This window comes from Ipomoea triloba, chromosome 10 (assembly GCF_003576645.1).
Source record: "Ipomoea triloba cultivar NCNSP0323 chromosome 10, ASM357664v1".
In the NCBI taxonomy this organism is placed as follows: Eukaryota; Viridiplantae; Streptophyta; class Magnoliopsida; order Solanales; family Convolvulaceae; genus Ipomoea; species Ipomoea triloba.
In genome coordinates, this window is record NC_044925.1 from 20,921,552 (window position 1) to 20,942,041 (window position 20,490).

A 20,490-nucleotide genomic window follows, 5' to 3' on the forward strand; every position below is an offset into this window, starting at 1 on the left:
ATTGATGAAGACTTTGTAAAGGGGGAGAACATAAAACCAAATCAAAATAAAATCCAGTATTTAATTTGTATGGCCCAGACTCTTGACCATCAATTATTTCCACCATCTCTCTGTACAATCAAACATTTCAGCATTCAAGTAATCAAGCCCACACAATAAGAACTTTCATGTTTATCAAACCAACAATCAATCACATACATCAACTTAAAGTAATCATGCCCAAACAACACAAACTTTCATGTTTATCAAACCAACAATCAATCACATACATCAACTTACATTCTATCTTGTAAAAATTATAATTTTAGCCATTGACTAATAAGGTAAGTGCTGCTTTAATTCTTAATTAACATATCATTACAAATGTTTTTTTAATTAATTAACAAAGTAATTGTTTTTGTTCTTTATTTATATTTTAAGCACTTAACCTTCTAAAAGTGCTATTTTTGTCATTTGGATGATATAATAATAATAATAATAATAATAATAATAATAATAATAATAATAATAAAGAACGTAACATATGTACAACGCTATGTCAATTAGCTAGAGGCTAAAATTACACTATACGTGTCTTATAACTAGGCACGATGCAAGTGTTACCTAAGAGATATCAAATGAGAGGGTTGGCATGCCATATGGCCTTATGGCCTCCACCCTTGCTCCCACGCCATTGTCATTTGTTAAACCCTAAAGCCCGTTTATAGATAAGCCCATTAGGGTTTTCTCTATTTTGTATAAGTAGTGGTAGTCTGTACAGTTCTACATTATTGAGATATATACGAATACACATTATTCTCTCAAGTTCTATGGGGTATGTTACACCAAAAGTCCTGTGCTTACACACCTCAGCAAAACGGGGTTGCTGAGAGAAAAAATAGGCACCTGGTAGAAATTGCTCGAACTATGATATTGCATTATCATGTTCCCTCTCATTTTTGGGCTGATGCTATCCTTACTGCATGTTATTTGATCAATCGCATGCCATCCTCTGTTTTAAACAACCTTACCCCATACTCTATTGTATATCCTTCTGTTAATCTTTTCCCTCTTCCTCCTCGGGTTTTTGGGTGTGTTTGTTTTGTCCATAACATGACACCAGGGCGGTCAAAGATGGATCCTAAAGCCGTTAAGTGTGTGTTTTTGGGCTATTCCAGGCTACAAAAGGGTTATAGGTGTTATTCTCCGTCACTCAAAAAGCACTCTGTGTCTGCTGATGTCACCTTCATTGAGTCATCCCCTTTCTTCCAGCCTTCTCCAAAAGACACCGGTCGAGAAGTCCTTCATATTCCTTACCTTGGTCCTCCACCTGATCCTCCAGCTGCCCACTGTCATGCACCTGATCCTCCAGCTGCTCCTAACCCCCCACTTCAGGTTTATCATCGCTGTCCTCGCACTACACCTGCTGAGACTCCTGTTGACTCACCCAGACAATCTGATCCTCCTGCTGCGGTTTTACCAATTCCACTAGAATCTGTCACTGATCCCACTGAGGCACCTACTGATCTTCGTAGAGGTACACGTTCTATTCGTAATCCCCATCCCATATATACCTTCTTGAGCTATCATCGTGTGTCTTCCCCATACTATGTCTTCCTGTCTCATCTGTCTTCTGTGCCTATACCCAAGACTACTAGTGAGGCTCTCTCAGATCCAGGTTGGTGCCAAGCCATGTTGACAGAAATGGAGGCTCTTCAATCCAGTGGCACTTGGGAGTTGGTACCTCTCCCTGATGGTAAGACTGTTGTTGGATGTCGATGGATTTATACTGTGAAGGTGGGCCCTGATGGTAAGATTGATCGCCTTAAAGTAAGGCTGGTGGCTAAAGGCTACACCCAGATCTTTGGTTTGGATTATACTGATACTTTTTCTCCTGTAGCTAAGATTGCATCAGTCCGCTTGTTGTTGTCTCTGGCTGCCATTAATCATTGGGACCTACACCAGTTGGATATCAATAATGCTTTCCTCCATGGCGATCTTAAAGAGGAAGTTTATATGGAGCAACCACCTGGGTTTGTTGCTCAGGGGGAGTCTTCTGGCTTGGTTTGTAAGCTTCGCCGCTCTTTGTATGGTTTAAAGCAGTCTCCACGAGCTTGGTTTGGGAGATTTAGCTCAGTGGTGTGTGAGTTTGGTATGGTTCGAAGTGAAGTTGATCATTCTGTGTTCTATCGCCATTCTAGTGGGAAATGCATATATCTTGTTGTGTATGTAGATGACATTGTTATTACAGGAAGTGATCAAGAAGACATATCCAAGCTGAAAGAGTATCTCTTCAGTCGATTCCAGACTAAGGATTTGGGCAAGCTGAAATATTTTCTTGGTATTGAAGTAGCTCAGTCTCACAGTGGTATAGTTATCTCTCAAAGGAAGTATGCTTTGGATATTCTAGAAGAAACTGGTTTGTTGGATTGTAGACCTGTGGATAATCCAATGGATCCAAATGTTAAACTTCTACCAGGACAGGGGGAGCCATTGCCTAACCGAGAGAGATACAGGAGACTAATCGGGAAATTGAATTATCTCACAATCACTCGACCAGATATTTCCTTTGCAGTCAGTGTATTAAGCCAGTTCCTTGAAAGTCCTTGTGATACTCATTGGGATGCTGCTGTTCGGGTTCTGAGGTACATCAAAAGAGCCCCAGGGCAAGGTTTACTCTATGAAGATAGAGGACATGCTCAAGTTGTGGGATATTCTAATGCAGATTGGGCTGGTTGTCCTTTTGACTGACGATCTACCTCAGGTTACTGTGTACTCATTGGTGGTAATCTTATATCTTGGAAGAGTAAGAAACAAGATGTTGTTGCTAGATCCAGTGCTGAAGCTGAATACCGTGCTATGGCTCTTGTCACGTGTGAGTTGATATGGCTGAAGCATTTACTTCAAGAGTTACAGTGTTGTCAAGTAGCTCAAATGACATTAATATGTGACAACCAAGCAGCTCTTCATATTGCCTCAAATCCTGTCTTTCATGAGAGGACCAAACATATTGAAGTTGACTGCCACTTTATCAGGGAGAAAATTGTGTCTGGGAGTATCAAGACTAGCTTTGTCAACTCTGCAGATCAGTTGGCTAATATCTTAACAAAGTCTCTTAGGGCTCCTAGAGTTGGGCATATTTGTAACAAGCTTGGAGCATATGATCTATACTCTCCAGCTTGAGGGGGAGTGTTAAACCCTAAAGCCCGTTTATAGATAAGCCCATTAGGGTTTCCTCTATTTTGTATAAGTAGTGGTAGTCTGTACAGTTCTACATTATTGAGATATATACGAATACACATTATTCTCTCAAGTTCTACATCATTGAACCCACTAAGTGATATCAAATGAGAGGGTTGGCATGCCATATGTCTAGTTATTATTTAAATTGGACTGAGCTAGTTCAATTAAAAAAAAAAATGAATCAAGTCGGGTTGTGCTAAACATACAACAAAAATATTGGCATAACCTGGTTCGACTCACATCCCAATAAAATAATTTTTTTCTTCAATTTCTTTTAATTTATAATTATTTATTTATTTTTATTATAATAAGTTACAAGTTAAAAATATTTATCATTTTTTATTATAATAATTATTAATCTTTATAAGTATTATAACTTTCAATTTATATTTTATTTCAATATAAGTATCTATTATTATCATCATTAATATACCTAATATTTTATAAAAAATAACTTAGTAATATATTTATGTTTATGTTTTTTTTTTTAAATTAAACCAAACAAAAAGCATATAATTTTTTGACTTTTACTCAAGTAGAAAAATTTCAGCCAACACCATAAAATGAAAATACCTTATAAAAATTGAATAATTTTCTAAGAATATTATTAAGAAAATATTTTCTGTGCTTCCAAACGAACTCTAAAAATCAGGCAGAGTTACTTGAACTTAGGCTGAACGCAGTAATACTTGACGTGCCATCAACGATTGCAAAGACATTTACAGTTTTCTTTATCAATTATTAATACAACCTAAAAAAAAAAGAGTTTTCACGTAAGTGTGCTATGAATATTTTATTTTCTGAAATTCATAATTAATTACTCAAGTACAAATTGAAAGGTTACGTTTCTAGAGAAGAAAAGCTAAAAGCTAAGAGACATTGGGTGGGCAGCAAGAGTTAGTAGTTGAAGTTGACGAAACACGAACACAGATTCTTTCTTGCTACTACACCAGTACACCATACTTAATTGGAATGTTTCCCTTTTATTTTATTTTTTATTTTTTTTAATTTGTCGTTTCTAGTTTTCCGTTTTGTTTTTAGAAAGTGGGGAGTGGTGGTGGGATCAACCTTCTTCTCCACCTTGCATTGCTTCCATTATATAACTATTATTATTGTTTATACTAGGGCCTTAAAATAAGTTTTGTGTAATATAAGACTGTCTCATGTAAGACGTGTAATATTTAAGTTAACCGCGTAGTAGGATCTCACACAAAACATACTCAGTACCTTTAACTCTCATAAGGCGAATTGGCGATCGAGTCTGTTAGACTAGATTTTTTTTTTTGGACCGTCGCTTGTGAGAATCGAACCCGGGTTCTCTCAAAATTCTTCCCCACAAAGAAAACCTATTTGCCACTTGAGCTACCCCATTGGGTTTTTATTAGCTTAGATTAAGGCTATGTTTAACAAACCTAGCTGAAAATGTAGCAGAAAGCTGAAAAACTATAAGCTAGTAGATGAAATATGAAGAGCTATTAAGCTAGTTGTTATGCTTGAAAGTGTTTGGTAAAATTAGCTTTTTGATAAGCTGATAAATGTAAAAAGACTAAAAAAAACATCTTTATAAAATTTAAATAGTTTTAAATTTAAATAGGTTCCTTTACATATTAAAATATAAAATAATAAAATCAATATATTTTAATAAAATATAAAGTAAGAACATATATTTGGAAATATATAAAGTAAAACAAAATATTTATAGTTCATAAAATTAGTTCATACAAAAATTAATGTTCAAAAACACAAATGTTAAATTGAAATTACAACGAAACATATTGCAGAGAAAATGTCAAAAGGATTTTAATTAGGATGGGTAAAAGATGTCATTTATTTAAAATAATAAGGATAAAGATGAAAAAAAATTTAAGAAGTTACTAGCTTATTTTTGAAAAGCTACTTTAAGTAGCTTTTCAAAATAAGCTGTTATTTTAAATTACTAGCTTATTTTGAGAACGTTAATTACCAAACAGAGCTTATAGCTTATTAATAGTTTAAAATAAGTTATAAGCTCCTAAATAAGCTCTGTCAAACAGAGCCTAAATGATTAAGCTATCGATTCGAAGATGGCATCTCATCTCCTATGTGATGGCAGTAGTTCCAGTTTAAACACAATAACTATCTTTCACACTTGAAAAAAGACGTACATTAGCCTTGAAAAAAATATAATTTTTTGTCCGCATGGGCTGCTCAGTTGGTCACATGGGTGAAGTTTGGGAAGAAAGACCAGGAATTGAGCCTCACTAACGACAGTGTGGGAGCAACCTCTCAAAGTGAGGGGACTCCTTGTGCGCAATAAGCAAATGTTTAGCCTCTGTGTTTAGTTGATGAGTTACAATGACTAACATCCTCTCAGATTTTTGTCGGATCGAGGGGTGGGTAGCCCTTGGGGTTGTGGATTTAACTTTTTGGGAATAAAAAAAAATTCTTTACTCAATTAGTTTGACAAATTATATTAATTATGCGTTTGTATATATTATCCTAAGTGCATCATCTTGAAAAAGTTTATAGTTTTTGAAAAGAAAAACTTAATTCATTAAATTAGAAGTAATATTTTTAGTAACGTATATATTTACAAACTTCATATATACATCATGTTAATTTTAATCCAACACTAATTTTTTTAAAATTCAAAACGATGTACTATATGTGGCCATATAATGATCTTAAAATTGGAGTTTGATAAATCAGGCATGAAATCTTGAAATTGATTTTTTTAAGTTAAAAAATAATAATTTAAACCACAAGTAAACAAGAAACGTGTAATGCAAATTAAATAGCCAAATACAAATATCTACACTGTAGCATACTGTGATCCTTTCAACTGTCATCATGCTATTGGTTAACTGTTTGCTTCCAAACCAACTAACTTTGTTTCTTCTCCCGCCTCTCACTTTCTGATCACCAATCCTTTTCAGATTGAAGCAGCCCATGTTGGAATATTATTATTCTTTTACAAATTTTTATTTTATTTTATGAGAGTGACTTCAACTAGCAACTAACATCAAGAGCCTCTCAACTTAATATATATTTGAATTTTACCCTACCTAATGGACTCATGCAAAGAGCAATGGGTTAGGTATTTTCGGGTACTCAACTCTCCTCAATTCTAATAATAAGATAGAATATCGGTAGTGATTAATTAGGTTTTGAATGTGTTCAAATAGAGAAGATAATACTTATCACGGATTCAGGTATATATGTATGTACGTTCAAATAGAGAAGATAATACTTATCACGGATTCAGGTATATATGTATGTACGCACATACATATATATAGAGTATTAGTTTTGTTGTATTGCTTTACGGCTAACTTATGATTTTTTATTTTTTATTATTATTATTTTTTTGCATTGAAAAAATTTCCAGCATCAATAATTATGTAATATATTACCTTATGTTGGAAATTGACTTAAATTAACATTTAAAATGATCATTTTGTGGTATAATTTCTATTGGGGTCCACTTCTAATTTGTGTTGGGTTAAAGTGGATTTGAGTTCTTTTAAGTGACATGTTTAATTTAATATATTATACATTCAAAATGAATACTGGGTAATTGAGAAATTGATTCTCAAAGTGCACCTATTTGAATTTTTGGAAGACTTTTAAGTAGCATTTCTTCCACATTGAAAAATAGATATGAGTTTACACTAGTATATATATATATACAATTTTACTTTTTAAATAGTTTGAATGGGATAGTGTAAAACTCTTTCTCGTGTGTGGGATGCAAAATTAGCACAATTAAACGACTTTTCTCAATCAAACATGACTCATTTATTAAACTATTTTGACATATATAAATTGAGATAAATTTTTTATAATGTCTTGTGATAATATGCACACTGTACTCACAAATAACTAATATTAAATTGTCACATTTAATTTTAATTTGACAACTAAATAGGAGTAACATGCACGTACAACATGCTCAAGTAGTAAGTTTTTCTTTATTAAAACATGACACGTCCACACGACACCTAACAATATCTTAAAACTTTTTTTATTTAAATAAGTATATCGTTTCACTTATATTTAAAATATTTTGTAATTTAACCCAATAATTTTACACAATTAATATGCAAACTATTAATGTAATAATAAGATCAAAGGTTTGACTTTTATAAACGACATAACCCAATAAAAATATGAAAAAAAAAACAATAAAAAAAGAAAAAAATATTCTACAATTTCTGATTTGATATGAGATATACGGATCTAGATTTTCTGAATAATAATACAATCAAAAGTGTACGTCATATGTATTAACCACGTGGGATAAAGATCTTGCCGACACTCATCACAGCCTGTACGTTTTCATTCAAAATTATAGGCATATATATATGTGCATGCTCTTGCTAAATAATTGTACCTCATTCTCCAATAAGGTGTGTTTGAAATGATCTCTAAAAATTATTTTTTGAATTTCTATTGTTAGGAGAAGCTAAAAAAATTGAAGACAACAAAAAATAATTTTCGGTTAAAAAGAAAATAGCTTTATTTTTTGAAAAATGATTTTTTTTTTCGAGAAGTCATTTTCCGGATCCAACTGTTTCTTCCTCCTGACTTCTTCCGAGAATGCTTCCTCGGTTTTCTTCCACCATCCTCTACTTTCTACCTTGACTGGTTTCCGATAGAAACCATCGGAAACTCGTAGAAACCAATACTCTTTTTTAAAAAAATATATATTTTGTTTGTTATTTGGAAAAAAAATAGTTGGGCAAAACATAGTTGTTGTCAAATCTTTTTTAGTTAACAACAATTAAAATTTTAATTATACAATTCTGCTTATCTTTTCAGAAAATAAACCAAATACACAAAGACAATTTTCTGGAATGAAACCAAACACAATAAATGAAAATATTTTTTTAAAAAAATAACTCATTTTTTCAAAAAACTTCCAAAAATCATTTTTCTGATTTTCAAACACAACCTAAAATATTATTTTCCGTTATTCTTCACCTTCTTTCCTTCTTCTTTTAATTTTCACAGTTCAGTCCATACTCCACACTGTTAGAAATACTTTTCTTTTCCCCGACAAATTAAGATATGATGCACACATGAAAGAAAAGTCGACAAGAAGTATTCCCACCGTGCGTCGGAAAGGGGATTCGTGATCGAGCCAAATATTTTTTTTTTAAAAGAAGACTACGTTTTTATCATGCAATTGTACAACTATTCGAAAAATGTGATATATAAAACATAAGTATATAGTCTAATTATCTGCTTAGAAATATCTTGTTATGTTGAGGAATTATATTATATCTTGTACCCCAGGATTCTAGCGTAGTTGATTTGCTGTCTGACTTAAAAATTATGACTAGAAACGAGAGTACGAGGTTCGAATCTTACTGAAAATAGATTCCCTGTGTGATTACAATTAAAAAATTAATAAATGATTAAAGTTGCATAATTAAATGACTGTTGTGGTGCGACCACAATGTAAATATGTACAAGTCTGTTTGGTAAATAATTAGCCAATTTTGACTTATTTGACCACAATTAGTTGTTTGACTTGGTTAAAAAATCAATATTAGTGTTTGGTTAATAAGTTTTTTGTAACTTCAAAATACTAAAATTCAAAAGGCTACTCAAAACAACCTTTTCAAATAACTTTTTGAGAAAAGAAATTATATCAAACAGCTATCAACTAACAACTAATTTATCAAACAACTTTCTACAATTAGCTAATGTTATCAACTAATCATACATTATAACTCAATCAGCTAACAACCATTTACCAAACATGGCTTGTATGTAACATTACTGCAGAGATCTCAACAAAACGAAAATTTGGGGCTTGGCACCACCAGGCACCAACGATGCTATGCATGAAAGAGGTGGTGGAGTGAATGGAATAAAATTCTTATACTAAAAGGTTACAAATTTGATTATTGTAAATATACTCTCAATTGAGTCCATCGCACAGAGTTTTTCTAGCACAATTTACATTTCATGTGTGCTATGGACTATTATACAAAAATGTGATTTATCATGTCCACATAATAATTTGCCAACTATGAGTTGTTATACCATGGACCTGGGTTCACCTTGATCCATTGTATCACAACTCCAAATAATTGTTACGAGTTTCTCTCATCTTTTAAAAAGAAAACATTATCATTATAAATTTTGAACCCAATTTATGTTACTTTGTTTACAAAATTTGAATTCAAAATTGTCTTCAATGGACTATGTTAAAATATTATTATATTTTTTCACTTTATTTTTTGAAAAATAAAGGAGAGACATAAGAAATTTAAGTAAGGTATATTCACTTTTACATGTAACATATTAGAGGGAACAAAAATGAAATTTCACGACCCAAAAAAAAAAAGTAATTATAAGTTCTGATATTTAATTTAAAATAGTTATAAATTATCAAAAGTGTTGACTTAAGTGAAAAGACTTGATTATTTACCAAAAGTTAATTAATTAAACTCCCATATTGATTATTTAATTAAGTCAAACAACTAATAGTACAGTAGTTAAATAAATTAAAATTAACTGATAAGTTAACTATGTTACCAAACATGACCATAATTTATTTATTTATTTTTTTTACCAACGGAAACAAAAAATTGCAAAAAAAAAATAGAGTTAATACCACAAATGGTCCTCAAACTATTGGGGTAGTACTCCTTTTAGTCCTCGACTTTCAATTCGACACAAATGGTCCTCTGACTTTTATTTTTGACCACAAATAGTCTTCTGTTAAAATTTCTGTTAAATAGGTGTTAAATCTAGGGGTAATATCGTCAAATTGATTAATATTATTATGATTACTTCTTTTTGATAATTATATGACAACATAATTAATTTCAAGCATTAATAAACATTAAGTTAATAAATATAAAAACAAAATGGACGTGACAAATTACATAAATGAACAAATTAAATAAAAATCCATGATTAATGTCCGCAATTTGTAATTGATTAATTATATTAATTCAACGGTGACGGCCTTCAGTAGTTCAGTTATGTCCCAAACAAAATGTTTGATCGATTAATGAAGAGTGAAAACTATTAATATCGGCCATGTATGAACAACCATAAAAATAATGGAAGCAAGGTTTTTGAAAAAAAAAATTCCATTTTAATCTGTTGGTTAAATTAAAACAGATAGCTCTAATATTAAATCTTCATTTTGTACGCATAATTATGAGATATAAGGTGCATTATTTTTTATTTAGGAGTATTTATATTTGTTAATTGTTTCAATTATGCTTGTTGGTGAAAAATTCTAAACATTTTTATTTCATGACCATTATATATATCAATTTGACGATAATACCCCTAGATTTAACACCTATTTAACAGAAATTTTAATGGAGGACTATTTGTGATCAAAAATAAAAGCCAGGGGACCATTTGTGGTCGAATTGAAAGTCAAGGACTAAACGGAGTACTACCCCAATAGTCAGAGGACCATTTGTGGTATTAACTCAAAAAAATATTACATAAGCACACCGATCAATATGTAACTTTTAAAAAGAAAGTTAGGTTCTTAATTGATTTAAACGCACTAAAATTAAATTAAATTAAATTAAATGAAAGAATGTACGTTAAGAAATGTTTAAGCAGTCAAACCGCCCAAGGCAGATTACCGTTACAAGGTGACGTATGGATTTCCTACTCAAAACATGACACGTGTTCACATTCATCAAGTCAAACAAAAACAATAAAAGTTGTATACTGCTCACCCGTCCCACGCGTCCGGCAATTATTTCACAGCCCAAAAAGCTTCCCTTCAAACTTTTTTGTTTTAAATTTACACACCAAAATTTTAAGACGTCAATATGCACCTATATTTTGTATTATGTAAAGCCATGTGGCAAATTATGATCATACAATATACATTATTGTGTACGAAAAATATATTATACAAAATAATATATTTTCAATACTCAAATAATGTATTTTTTCTAAATATAATGTATATTTTAATATATTAAAAATATATTATTTGTGTATTGAATATATATTATTTGATAGTATAATCCTGGTTGATAGTTGATCCGCTCACACCAAAAAGACTAAAATTAAAACTTGTGATCTTATAATTACAAATTTGTATCTTTAGTTATCTTGTACGAGATTACTCTTAGTTTATATTTGAAACGTATTGAAACGTGTAAATTTACATGTATGTATGGAGTGATTAGATTCCCAATAAATATAAATCGAAGCCGACCAACCAAAGTGCAAAGAAGCAGATGCGAAGAAGAAATCACCCACTCAAAGGCTCAGTCACCTCATCATCATCATATCATCATTCGCCACTCTCAACTCTCAACAACAACAATCCCTTCTTCTTCTTCTTCTTCTGTCCATGGTTCTTCGCATGCTGTGTGTGTACACTAGCGCCTGAGCGTAGCAGTGGTGGGAGCAGAGAATTTTGCAGAAGAGAGATCAGAGAGAAGAGGCCTGGCCGGAATACGGGGAATATTGAGTAGATTAGGAGGGAATCGGAGGAAGAAACCCAGGATTAAAACCATGGATGATTGGTGGCACAAGATGGTTTTTCCGGTCAGAAAAGTTTGGATTGCAGTTTCTGCTCGTGTTAAAGCTCGCAAACATGGTGAGTCTCTCTCTCTCTCTCTGTTTCTTCATATAGTTTATCCTTTTCATCCAATCTGTCAGCCGCAGATTGGAGCTTTAAATCCTTTCGATTACTGTTTGAAGTGGAACAAAATAAAAACCTCTCAACAATTTTTCAAAATCAATATGAACAAGATATTTTCAACAAAAAAAAAATATGAAGATTTTCTGCGACTACTATTAATAAATAAATACTTCATAGTGTAGCTGCATCGAACTCGTAAAATTTCATCTCTAATCCTCTAATTCATGTTCCAGAAAAACTACAGATCTTCTATCTGGGGTGGAGGGTGGGATTTGTTTTTTTTTTTTTTTTTTGGTGTCGGTGCAACAATTGGTAGGTAAGAACTGAATTTTTGTTTTTACTATTTTAATTTTTACTTGATTAAGACTGTGAAGATTATTCCTTTTATAGAATAGACATCCTAATCTAAAGTCATAATTCAAGACAAATAGGGTTTGAATGGTTTGATGATAGTCTCTCCAAAATTCTTTATTTTTCTGGTAATTTTTACAGTACGGTAAAAAACAATATTATTTCTAAATCCTTAGGATGTATAGTATAAATGGATAATAAGTTAAAAAGATCAGAGAAGATAGTTAAGGTATTGATTCCTCCACTGCTGCACTTGATATATTTTAATGAAAAGCAGCTGCAAGAGATTCCACTATCTGTTCCTTACATCCACTCAAAGGACATTGGGAATTTGTTGATAGAATAAGGTTTACTAGGATCCCATGAAACAAACTCATGGTGGAATCAACTATGTTGCTACCAATCAAATCACTGGTCTGTGTTTCTGTAAGGATAAACACAGAAAAGTCGAGGCGTGTGCAGATATATGCCACACCAATAGCATCTGATTCCTTGAGGGTCAAATATTCGAATACCAAAGAGCAACAGAGACCATATATCTATCTTGTTTTCTAAATAAACAAAGAATCCATATGTTTTCCGAGTGATAAGAAAGTGGTGTTGCTGGTGTGTGTGTGTGTGTGTGTAACGCAAAATTGATAGGATTGAGTGTGAGGGACGACTAACCTGATTCTCCCCCGCGCTTTTTTTTTAACCCTCCAGGTGCAGGCCTATTGAAGCTTCGTGATGACATACAAACGTGTGGGTACGAGGATGTCCAGGTGATGTGGGAGATGCTGAGAAGAACCGAATCTGAGTTGACATCTCGGCATAGTAAGCCCAAACACCGACCATTCTGGAGAATCTTCGTATGGTCCAACCACAGAAGTTGCCCGCCTTTCTCAACAACCCATGCCCACCAGTAACCAACCAGCCGCACTCAAAGGAAGACATGTTAAGGAATCATCCTTCGGCTGATAGCTACAAGATATGGTGGTCCAAACATATCGAGTGTCCATATCAGTATGATAGTGAAGGATGTGTATCTATTTCCCCTCTTCACCCAGATTACGCCTACTTTCAGAAAAAAAAAAAACAGTCAATTGTAAATAGAAACATCTTTTCTCGTGATCTAGAAAGAACAGACAAATTGACAGGGGGAAACTATGAAAAGGTCAAATTTCCGCATTCCATGTGTCTTTATTATATACAATATGAATTGTAGCATTCATACATAGTCAGTCTGGACACATGAATCTTCTAATTGGAATACGATAACAACCACAGCATAACAATAAGGTTGATCCATAATACGGTTCATGCACATAAATTACCACGTAATAGTTTCAAGTCTGTATAACGATGGATATCTGAATTAATGAGCACTCAGCAATGCAGTATTGGAAGACAAAAGCAAACACCATTTGTATCTCAACAATGGAGAATGAACGTTAACCCAGAACATAAATTTGTGGAACGGAAAATAACTTTCCCGTTACCCTAATTCCAGAAGAGTTCTGACAAAAAATGTTCATAAAGTCTTCTTCAATTGGCACCAAGTTATTAGGAAGGTTTAGATTTGGCGCATAAGTAAATCAGAGAAACAAAAATGAAAGAAAACATGGTGTTCAGGTGAGACTGAGAGTCCTAAGATTGAGATTTACGAAAATCTTTTAGTTTAGATGCATGAATACTCTAGTTATTTAGGAAGGTTTACACTTGGGGCATAAGCAAAACCAAGAAACAAAAAAGAAAAAGCAGCATTTGGCTGATAATGTGAGTCATAAAGTTGAGATTTATGAAAAAAATTCAGTTTAGATGCATGAACGAAATCAAATTTGTGCTTTCGTCATTTAGATGCTAATCTGTTCAAATATAAGCTGCCATATATCGACACTTTATCCTGTTCCTCTACATAATAGTAATAGAGAACAAAATGTAAGCTTGGCTTGTTTCCAGTTAACCTGCTTAGCTTTCATTAGAATCAGCATATCTAAAAGACTAAAACTCAAAGACCAAAATAATCCCCCAATTTAGAGCAATTTTAGGAGAAGAAAACGGAGATAAAATCCCATGCTTTATCTGAACATAAACTCTAGGGTCATCTTTAATAAACTGAATCAATAATCAAACATTCTGAAACAACATAAGCAACTATTATAGGTGAAAACGAGGAGGAATTGTGTTCACATGGAGTGAATCACATATCTTGCCTACAAGAATAAAGTCGGAGGATCTATTCTAAGCATAACTTCTAAATCACCTTGAACACCTAAGATTTTACCTCTTTAGTGCATCTTTTCATCAACAAGTTTTCTACCACAATAGGAAATTTAAGTTTTAAAAAGAGTTTGATGAACTATTTTCATCATCTCAAACTGCAGCACTTGTTCCGGGAACAAAACAATGATATTATGTTGAACATTCATTGGGTGAACAGCATGGTTAGTTCATATGGAGTACATGAAAATGGTATGTTTCTGTGTCAAAAATTGGCATTCTCTCGTTCTCAGCATATATGCATACATACTGCATGACATAACAGCTTCAAACATGAATTTATGCATTCCTAACCATGACCTTTAGGTGTGAATCTTCACTACTTACCTTTCTGGAATATTTCCCCAAAGAACTTCTATGAGATTCAGAAACTTATTTTAGATTCCTACCAATCACCAAGGCAACGACTAAGACAAGTGATGCCAAATCTCTTAAAATTAGCAGTTAGAAAGTTAAAGGCCTCAACAAGCGTAGGATTGACTTCAAACATTGGTCCTATAAATAGCAAAGCAGCATTTAACATTTACCTCACTTAAAGGTAAGGTTGCATACCTGCATACTTTCTTCCCCAGATCCTTCATGATATGAGAGCCTCATATTGGTTTTGAAAGGCAGAATATAGAACTGCACAAGCAACAGTAGTATAGTTAATAAAATACTACATAACTTAGAGAAAACATATGTTTTCCTTGTCAAAACTATTAGCAATCAAGGCGAGTGAAACAAAACCTCAGCTAGAAAACCAAGAGCAGTTGACAGTGCCTTTCTATTATTAGAACCAACCAGAGTAAGATGTATAAATGTCAGAAGAATAAACTTTCTACCTGACCTGCAATGACCACCAGTCTTCCAGCTATTAAAAAAAAAGAGAGTCAATATCCAGCAATTATTCCAAACTTCCCAAGTCCTTGGTAGTCTTAATCAGTATTCCATGCACCAAGTATTCTTCTTCCTGAACCTGCAAGCCTCTGGAACATTTTTCTTTTCCTGCTTCCAGGAAGCTAGCATGGTATCTCCAACCAAAATAAGTTTTTAGATTTCTCATGAACCACACTTCAGATTGTCCATCATGCATCTAACAGATGAGGCATATCATAAATAAATGAACACATCTGATCATGACCAGACCAATAGAAGGACATCATATGTAAAAGTAATATTTAAAATTTTTCGGTCATCAGTCTCGAGTACACAACACTAAAGAGATCTGACCTTCAGTGGTGGTAACTAAACATTACCCATGAAAGGAAAAAACAGCATTAAAGAGATAAAAGGTCAGAAGTAGAAAATATATGAATTCAAATCTGATTTTGGAATTCTAATATTGTTCTTAAGAAACTGCTTAATGGAATTGATGATTTCAATTCGTAAGATCGTATCACTGTTCCTAATTGACAGATAAACATTGAATGGAAATGCATAAATGCATCTTGTTGAGGTCCTCATATAGCTATTAGCCTATTACTCGTGACATCTGAGCAAAGAAGTGTTGCAATCACATTGTGGAAATTGGCCACTTACCTTAGCCCACTAGTATAACGCTTTCTTATATCCTATCTGTTTCCAACTTAGATAGCTTTAATAACCATGTCAGGGGCATTCTTCAATTTAATTTAGAGATTGGCTATGAAGCACTTCTTTCCACCAAACAAGTAAAACTAATTTTCTTCAAAAAAATTGTTAACTCAGTTTGAGAAATATCTGTCATTTCACAGCAATTAAAAGTAATATAATGTATTCATAAAAAAGAATAGAAGAATGATTACAATGTGTATTTGACACTGCACCATTTCCAATTATACAAATGAAATCTGTAAAGAGCATGTCTAAGCACCATAAAATTTAATAAAAAATGAAGAGGCATTCAGAAGTTAAAGAAAAAATCTTTTTAAAAAATTAAAAATTCAAACTACCATGATCAGGCTAGTGATGAAAATGTGTTGTTAATATTGGATTCCAATCAATCTTGATTTTGATGATACATACACATGAACTCTAGCATGATTCACCTTCACCTTCCAGCTAATGAACTAGGCTACATGATTATTCCTGCAAAACTGTTCTAAATTCCTCATTGACTGTAAATTACACGAGAATGCAGAAAATATGGAGTGAGAATTACGCTAATCATACAACAGGGCAACCAAGTTGGGCATTCTTGTGTTGGAGCCCCTCCAATGGTTGCTAATAAATGAGGTGTCTCTAGCTGATGGCAAGCTCTGTAGCAATAAGAGACAACAGTACCCTGCCCTGCTCCCTACCAGCTTGTAAGAAACCAAGTTTTTTGTCAACAGCTGCAGACTGGTCGGAAAGGCCACCAAAGAAAATTGTACCGTTAAGGTTGCAAAAAGGCCTTAGAAAGAGCAGAGAAAGGAACTGTGTATGCAGCTGCACAAAGGCCCAGAAATATCGATGCCTTTCATTCAGTAGGGAGTAGGGACCAATCCAGGATCAACTAGGACATAGCAAAGTAAAGCACGTCTTATTCATCAAATGCCTGTGTACATATTTTCTCAAGCAGCAATGGCCAGTCTTCACCGAGTTGCTGGGGATTCAGCTCCATGGCAACCTTAAAATCTTGCAATGAGATTAGGTTACGGGGTGTATGCTCCTGTATGACTTCCAAAGGCCTACAATTACTTAACTGCAAATTATGGCCTGGTCCAACGCCATTAACAAGCTTCCCATATGTTGGATGCTTCTTGTTGGGTTTTGTTGGCTCATGTCCAGACCTTGCTCCCACAAGTTGAACACAAGACCGAATTATACTTTTTAAGTAAGAATCCAAACCATTGTTCAATAAATTGGCACAATCCATAGACACCCCTTCAAGGCCATGTGCTACAGCAATCTGCTCCATGCGTTCCCTCAGCGTTAAACTGTCTAACAGAGTACCACTGGTAGAAGTACTAACGCATTTACTACCAGTTCCCAATGGCAATGCTCTTCGTGCACCACCCACACTAACTTGGCAAAATGGAACCCCGAGTGGAGCTTGTGGTTGGACCTTAGCATGACTTTCTTTTCCTCCATCTCTACCTTGGTCTTTGCTATGTACAGAAACTGGAGCAAACGGTGGTCTCTTTATTAATGAGAATTTCATAGGGTCATGACCTGATTCCTCTGCATTGTTCCCTGTTTGCTGCATGAGACCTTGATGATGCTGCCCTGCCTTCTGAACATCAGGTGCCCTGTAATCCCCATTCTCCTCATTAACTTTAAAATCACGTGATCCAGTGATTAGTGATTGTTGAGAAGTGGAAATAATCTTCCCATTCAGTCCAAGTGAACCATGATGGTCCCCGGCCTTACGATCAAGAAAAGCTCCATTTTGCTCGATAGCAGCATCTACGGGCTCTTTATTCGCAACTCCAGTAGCATGCACTAAAATTTCATTCTCATGAGCTGACGGTGGAACCTTCGCACTAGAAGCATTTTTCAAAATCGAACGAATGAACTGATTATGCAGCGAAACGTTCTCTCTCCCAAGAGTCCGAACACAAAGCTTATCAAATTCAGCCTTGCTTATCTTCAAGCCCAACAGCCTATCCAAGTAATAAAAATACTGCTTTGACCTCTCTGGTCCAAGTTTCCTCACTATTTGAGATTTCAGTTCAACAAGATTGATTCGTGAATGCTGATGTGGTGGTTGCATCTCTCTCTCTCTCTCTCTCTTCAACACCTAAAGTACATGCAGAAAGCCAAAGAACAATTCAACAACAGTTTTCCCACTGCTCAAGGATACCTAAACCTCATAACCCCAATTCCACCACTAAATTAGGGTTTTGCTACATTTCCAAATGCTCATCCTCCACACAAGATCCAACCCCTCTAACAGCAAACCCGAAAATGCTGAACCCAAAACCATCTGCAAAACTTCAACTTCCAACACAATAGAGATTGGATTGAGGCACTTCACAGCTGGAGATCCAAACCCACCCCAAACTAACTCTCCCTCCAAAAATCCCAAATCCGGAAATTTTTAAATTCTGAACCCAAAACCCCCAAAAACACAATCCGAACTACAACCGAAATAAACCCTTCATTCGCTACTGGGATACCATCCTCCGACTCCAAGTAAAGCCCAGTTTTCTTCCCAATTCAATGAGTTAAACTCCCAAATCCCCTGAACACCAAGGAACAACCTCAAAATGCCACCTTTTAAACAAAGACTAAAACTTGAAGCTTCCAACTTCAAGTTCAAATTTATTACAACAGGAAATTGAGGTGCAAACTACAGGGATTCAAGCTCAAAATTAAGGCCTGATACAGAGAGCGCGAGAAAGAGAAAAACTGGGCTGACCTTATTGGAGCTCTCTGAAACTGATTCGAAAATTCAGATTCAGAAAACAAAACATTAATACTCTTAAAAATTTGCTTTTCTGATAAATATCTTTCTTGCTACTTGTTCGTTGGAACCCAGGCGCGAGCTTCCTCTTCCATTGCTTCTTTCTCCCTCTATAAATTGCTTCGCATTCCAATTCTCTCCCAAGAAATCGAAATATACTCAACACCCACTCGCCTGTATCTCTCGCCGATCGCTCTCTCCGCTTCGCTTCGATACTCCCCGTTCTCTCTCTACTTTCTCTCTCTGATTCGTACTCTTTTTTTTTTTTTTCGTTTCCTAATTTCTACTACTATTTTCTTCTCGCAGTTTATTAAAAAGGGAAACTTTTATCCCAATCGCAGGATTGGTTAGTGCGGACCACGGCCGTATGTTATTGGCTCGGTTAGAGCCCGTGGTCTAATTGCATCCGGAATTCACGTGAGTAATGCGAGTTTTAGAGGATTTGTTCAATGAATTTTGGACAAGGTATCAAAAATTATAAGATTCAATGGAAGTTTTTTGGGGAGGAAAATGGAAAAAAAAAACTCAAAATTTTTGGGGTGTAAGCATTGCACCACACCCTCTCAACTTAATGTCTCAATCACAATGGTTAGATACTTAGAATTCAAATTTTTTTCCTTAAATTCTATTGGTACAAGAAAAAAAACGAGAATAAAAACGAAGCATATAATGAATTGTCTGTTTAATTTAAAATCACAATTCAATTTTACGCCTTATTTAAAATAAAATTGTGTTGTGCATGTAAGTTTCAGAATTTTATGAGTATTACGCTGCACCTTGTGAACTTGGTGCCTCAATAATAATGGTCAGAATTTAAAAAAAAATTAAATATGATTGTGTGTTTAATTTAAAATCATAATTCAATTTTGTAATTTTTGTAAGCTAAAATGGTGTACATACATAAATTATATTAGTTTTATTCTATTGGTTAAATTTACCATAGTAACTATATTGGGTAAACCAATCTTATCTAAAGAAAATTCAATAGCATTTTAGTTGATAAAGATCAATCTTTGAGTGGACAAATTGGAGAAATAGTATATTTATTCTTATTCAATAATTAAATCAAGGATTACATTTCAATATCATGAAATACATTATCATATAAAAGTGCCATTACATACTATTTAATAACAAAAAATATTAACCGTATGTTACAAGCTAATAAATACGATTGTACAATGTGAAATGTCACAATTATAAAGCGAATGATTATCATATGCTTTACTATTTCATACTTTAATGTATTGTAATAAATAGCATTCGTTGTTGAGTTGAATTTGATGAGTGATATAGATGAGATTCTATATTCAAATCATATAATAATTCAAATATGTTTACTAATGTTAAATTATTTCAGTTTCCATAAAAGTTAGTTAAAAAATATTTTAAAAAATCTGTTACACTTTTATTTGACTATTAATATTTAATTGTTGCAAAATATAAATCAAGAATTTGTTTGGTATATCAAAACAAACAGAAAAACCTAGAACAAAACACAATATATAGAGTTAGACCAACCAGGGACGTATCCAGAAATTTGTTTCAGTGGGGGCGAAAAATTAAAATAAAATAGATAGTTAAAAAAAAAAGGAAGAAATACTTAAAGAAATATAATCATAAATATTGTTGGATATAGGCGATAAATAAAACACATCAAAACTTTATAAAAATATTTATAACA

General features: G+C 33.6%; 1 protein-coding gene and 2 long non-coding RNA genes across 3 annotated transcripts; 1 reads left to right on the forward strand and 2 right to left on the reverse strand.

Moving 5' to 3' along the window:
• Positions 1-11,340: 11,340 nt before the first annotated feature.
• On the forward strand, positions 11,341-13,366 carry LOC116031739. Its single transcript, XR_004100646.1, has 2 exons — positions 11,341-11,803; positions 12,902-13,366. It is a non-coding gene; the product is annotated as an uncharacterized LOC116031739 (long non-coding RNA).
• On the reverse strand, positions 11,619-12,926 carry LOC116031740. The gene is made up of 2 exons (XR_004100647.1): positions 12,866-12,926; positions 11,619-11,897 (listed from the first exon to the last, which is right to left on the reverse strand). It is a non-coding gene; the product is annotated as an uncharacterized LOC116031740 (long non-coding RNA).
• A 3,019-nt stretch (positions 13,367-16,385) lies between the features above and the next one.
• LOC116032962 lies at positions 16,386-19,061 on the reverse strand. Its single transcript, XM_031275712.1, has one exon. It carries the CDS (start codon positions 18,111-18,113, stop codon positions 16,941-16,943), a length of 1,173 nt encoding a protein of 390 aa, XP_031131572.1. The 5' UTR covers positions 18,114-19,061; the 3' UTR covers positions 16,386-16,940.
• Between the last annotated feature and the right edge of the window lie 1,429 nt (positions 19,062-20,490).

Excerpts from the sequence above, each read along its gene's own strand:
- LOC116032962 (XM_031275712.1), bottom strand. The coding sequence starts at position 18,113 with ATGCAACCACCACATCAGCATTCACGAATCAATCTTGTTGAACTGAAA.